At 32.5% G+C, this 5,147-nt stretch overlaps 1 protein-coding gene across 1 annotated transcript; it reads left to right on the forward strand.

Moving 5' to 3' along the window:
- Positions 1–534: 534 nt before the first annotated feature.
- On the forward strand, positions 535–1,053 carry LOC125878294 (uncharacterized). Its single transcript, XM_049559520.1, has one exon. The coding sequence runs from the start codon at positions 535–537 to the stop codon at positions 1,051–1,053; it is 519 nt and encodes a 172-aa protein (XP_049415477.1).
- The last annotated feature ends 4,094 nt before the right edge of the window (positions 1,054–5,147 follow it).

Consider the following 5,147-nt stretch of genomic DNA (forward strand, 5'->3'; position numbering starts at 1 on the left):
ATTTTTTTAGAAACAATTAATATTTAATTAATTATTTTTTTATAAAAAAATAATAATTTAGTGTGTATATATATATATATGATGATTAAATTAAATATACATATAGATTATAGATGACAAATATTACTTATTAAATTAAATATTTTAGTTAGGAATTAATCTAAGGAAGTGCAAAAGTCATTAACATTTTTATTAAAATGATATAATTTAATATTTAAATTAAATAATTAAGTATTTTTATAACATTTTAATTTATAGTAGGGTAAAACCATAATTCAACTTTTAATTTTTTTTGTTCCCACTTATATATATATAAGATAACTTACCTTTTTGGTATTTTCTTTTTTATTAGAGAATTAAGCAGACAAAATAAACATGTTGACTAATTTTGTCATTTGTTTTCCTTAATATAAGTATGACCAGACAAATGTTGAGCGTGTTTGTGCATCCAATTAAAACTTGAACCAAGAGATGCAATGTTCATCTTTCAACATAACTTGTAAGTTTTTTTTTTCTTAAGAGAAAATTTGGTGAATGGAGAATGAACATGATGATACATCATGTTTAAGGACTAGACGTAAAACATCGTCGAGTCTATCATGTTGCTTCATTAATAGCCATCGTCGTTCGGACCTGTTAATTGAGTCTTCGCCAAGTCCTTCGAGATTCTCGTCCTGTTGGTTCCGTAACAAAATAAAACATGATCATAATTCGCCGGAGATTAGAGGAAAATGTAAGAGCTTCATCCATCGTATGGGTAGACATCGTCGCCATGTATCGGCAGATTTTAGCTATGATCCCCTTAGTTATGCTATGAACTTTGATGATGATGATGAACCTTACGAGGAATTTCCTGCAAGGAACTTTGCAGCAAGATTGCCATTATCTCCTCCTTCCAAAGACAAAATACCAATCACCAATATGCAGAGTAAAAGCTTTAAATTGCCAGACCGAAGGTCACGAGCCATACAAGACGTAAGGAGAAGCCTTGAAATGCCAATCACTCAAGTAAACAATGCCATTTTAACAGAAGATGCAAAAAACACCTTTTGAGGTACACTCTTTATAAACAAAACATAGAAAAGGTCAGTACATATAACATTACCACGTTCTATCAAAATATTTCCTAGTGCTTGATCCACTAGTGGAATTATTGTAGGAGGCTAGATTTAAACTTTACATTTCTGTAAAGCTTTTATCACTTCATGATGATGTATATAACTTTTTTAATAAATTTTATCTATCGTTAGTGATTCTCAAATTAAATTAACGTTCAACAATGGGCACAATCATTTTGTACCTTTGTTTTTATCCAAAACTAGGAAGGCAACGGACATACGCCTCATTAATTTCGTTCACATACAAAATTATATTATAATTTCATTTTGTTTTCTAGTGAGTACACTAAATTCTCAAGAATATTTTATCCAAAGACGAATTGTAATACTTTTTCTAATCATCCAACCAAAAAGATTTAATTCTAAGTCTTAATATAGTATATTATTAATTCTTCATTTTACTCTAACTGCTTCATTACCTTGGACGTGAATTCTCAGATAATAGATCTATCAAAGAGACTAAGATATTTTTTATTTTTCATTCCATATCTTTATCTTTTCAAAAATAAATATTAATATTCATGTATTCATCAATTACGAGTGTTTTCTCTTATACAAGGTTTGTGTGTACACAATACAAATGTTATGTACTTATTGAATTAGTTGTGTACTTGATAAATTTAATAAATTCTCAAAAGAACAATATTTTGGACTTTGATAAAATAACATATGAAGGCTAAATTATTTGGATTAGGTCGTGTCTCAGCAAGTCCTCTTATTCAAAATCATCCATTGTCAATAACACTAATTCGCTAGTCACAAGTCTTTTTTTTTTTGTTGGTATTGCTAGTGTTTTTTGCAATGTGGCTATCCCTTTTAATTTTCAGATTTAACAGTGTTTGACGCTCAACTTTCTCATATATCTCGACTTATATGCCATCTAGACCACGTATTGAAGTTGCAACTCCTCAAAAAGCACCTCTAATTTCATCAATGATAAAATGTGTACGGGTGTTGCAATATAAAATACTTCTAATATTATCTTACTAATCATTCCAAAGCTGGACAAAAAGGAATAAGGATATCATTTAACCTATATATCTTTCAACTACACCGAATAATGTAAAGTAAATCTTGAATAACTCACTCAAGAATAATAAATCAGTCAATTGTCTATTTATTATCTTCTCCTCCCCTTTCTCTAATATATCAGATTCATTGATTCAATTAAACCAACAATGCAAGCTCTATTTCTCAACAAATATAAGGTTGTTTCAAGCATGAAACTCACATTGTAGTGAATTATCCCTATGTTATGAATTCCGCTAGTTCCAATGTAAGTCATGCGATGTTACAATGGTTTTTTAATGTGACAAAGAGATTGATGAAGAAAAGAGCAAGTGAAAAATAAAACATTGTACCTTCAAGTATCGTTCATAGCCATGAGTGAAATAAATTTCTTTAAAAGTAAAAGTTGTATACCTTGCTATCTAATGGTAATTTGATAATGCTTGGAGAGCAAAATGCATAGAACGTTACAAAAAATGTACATTATCGCAGTGTGATGATTGTTCAACCTCTCAAAGTGCAGAGAACGTGATAGCAATAATCAAATTCTCATGTTGCAGTAAACGCAATAAAATTCACTGTCCTAGGAATTTTAATTGTGAATTCATGATCGAAAAGCTCGTGTAATAATAATTTTAAAAAAAAAACCTATGTAGCCAAGAAGAATTAGTAAACTTTTATGCTTAAATTTTTTCTGGCATTTAGAAATTGAATATCACATATAACAGATGTTACAACGTTTTCTTCTTACAACACCCCAAAAGAAACATCGAACACAATAATAATAAAAGAGAAAAACTACCTAATAAATAAATGTAATATTTAAGCTCACCGAAGATGACATATCACAATTTAATTCAACTCAGGCATGAAAGGGGGAGTCATCTCTAGCTCGGCGATCCTATGAGTTTGTTTCGCAGACTAAGACATGTTCGCTGAAAGTGATAGAGCTCAACTACCATGAACAAGGCATAAAAGGCGATATCCACTCCAACTTGGCGATTCACCGAGTTTTTTTTCGGTGATCAAAGAAGAGACTACCAAATGGGATAGTTCCTAGGTCACATATTCAAACACAATATGGAATTTGGGACTTATTCGGTGATTTACCTATTCACCTTGGCAGGAAAAGACAATCCCGCCAAATAGGTATTTTCACACCAATTAAATTTTTTGCAAGTTCAGCATAATTATGCAACAAGACCCAATGCCTAATTAGTTTTACAATCTACCCACATGCTTTACTACCCTTGGGTACTAAAGCTTCCCCATATTTCACAAAGTACTACCTAAATTGACGATTTGTCCTTAAGAAAGTCGTTACTCTATTTACCATTGGGCATATCTAAGTCTTCGGGGCAGCACTGGCTAATCAGACTTCACCCAAGTTTAATTTAAGAAAGACCCAGCCCATTCAATGACTCAATTTAAAATTTTAACCTTCACAACCAATTTCATTTACAGGCACAATATCATCTATAATAACTCATGTGCATAGTTCACTGTGATGTATTTAGCACCACCTACACAAATTAGACAACCATATATAATTACCAATACAAAGCCCACATAAAAAACAGTAGGATTTAGCACAAATATAAGTATATCACTCAAACACCAACCTTAGAGGTGATAACAAAGCACAAAATCGAGGAAGACGGGTCTATCAAGAAAGAAAAACCTCAATGCACTACAAGCAAGTGAAATCACGCAAACAAGGTCACAAAATCAAAGAAACAAGGGTATGAAGAGTTTGTGATGAAAAGGAGCTCAAAAAGATGCAACGTTTTCTTTTAAAATTTTAAAAGACTCATGGCTTAATTAACTATGGCACACGCGGTGGACTTTTACTAACGTCGCAGAACGTGTTTGGTGAATCACTGAAGAAGTTTCATCTCACCGAAGAGGCATGAAGGAATGAATACGAAACCTAAAGATAAATTTGGCAAACTCGATGGAGTCCACTAAGTGTACTTCACTGGATCACCGACTGCATCCTTGCTAGCCACTGGATCCCTTCTCGCCGAAGTTGATAGAACTATTTTCCCACTTATTGAGCCCAAAAGGTGAACATGAAGTTGTCCACACAATGTCTTTGGTGCATCACCGACATGCTCTTTTCAATGCCAAATTTTACTTTTTCACATTTTGACTTCCTATACTCACAATACACGCTATTGAAAGCAATTAAATAAACTTCGGTTGCTTCACAAAAAGCACCTTATTTAACATCGTGGCACGATACAATTCTCTCTCATCAACAATTTTTTTTTATTTGGGGTGGTGTCACTAGGTAACGTTCCCTTTTTCCTTAGATTTAGATGGGTGTAGATCTGACACATTTGAGTTTCCAGTTGCTTGATTGATAGTGAATGGGACGTAACCGTTTGAGTCAAGGTGGAGAAGTCATTTTTCAAATCCTTCAACCTTGTTGAAGATCCTTGTTAGCATTTCCTCTGTTCAGTCTCCCCGTTGTCTAGTTGGTTCCTTTGGAGATACCTATTTTTTCAGCTTCCCTATCTCTCCAGTTACCACCTCGATCCATCTCTCCAATCTCTGCAACCATTATCTTGATCCTTGTTTCGACCTTGGTTCCCACCTGGTCTTGGGTAGTAAGAATGAGAATCTCCCAATTGATTTCCGATGTAATTCACCTCTTTGTTGTACAATTCCTCAAACTTGTCATCTTCCGGGCACTGTCTGCTGCCCTCTCCAATTGCATTTACCATTTTCAATCAACCTCCCATGACATGTTTTGATAGGAAGTCAAGTTGGGTACTCATTTTAGCCATGGTTTCATCACTCTCATTGTAGACACGTAATTTTTGACCGAACATAAAGTTTTAAACCATTTATATTTCTTAAATATTTCTTCTAGGTCCACATTAAATATTTTTATATTTTCATCTTATTTTAGTAAGTTTATTTTAAAAGATATGAAAATAAAAAATATATATATAATTTATGTTTTATTTTTTTTAGTTTAGTAAATAAGCTAGTATTTCTTATTTATAATTTATT

The sequence above is a fragment of the Solanum stenotomum genome, chromosome 10, assembly GCF_019186545.1.
Source record: "Solanum stenotomum isolate F172 chromosome 10, ASM1918654v1, whole genome shotgun sequence".
In the NCBI taxonomy this organism is placed as follows: domain Eukaryota; kingdom Viridiplantae; phylum Streptophyta; class Magnoliopsida; order Solanales; family Solanaceae; genus Solanum; species Solanum stenotomum.

What these genes read in the sequence shown, in the direction of transcription:
- LOC125878294 (XM_049559520.1), top strand. Translation starts at nt 535, where the DNA reads ATGGAGAATGAACATGATGATACATCATGTTTAAGGACTAGACGTAAA.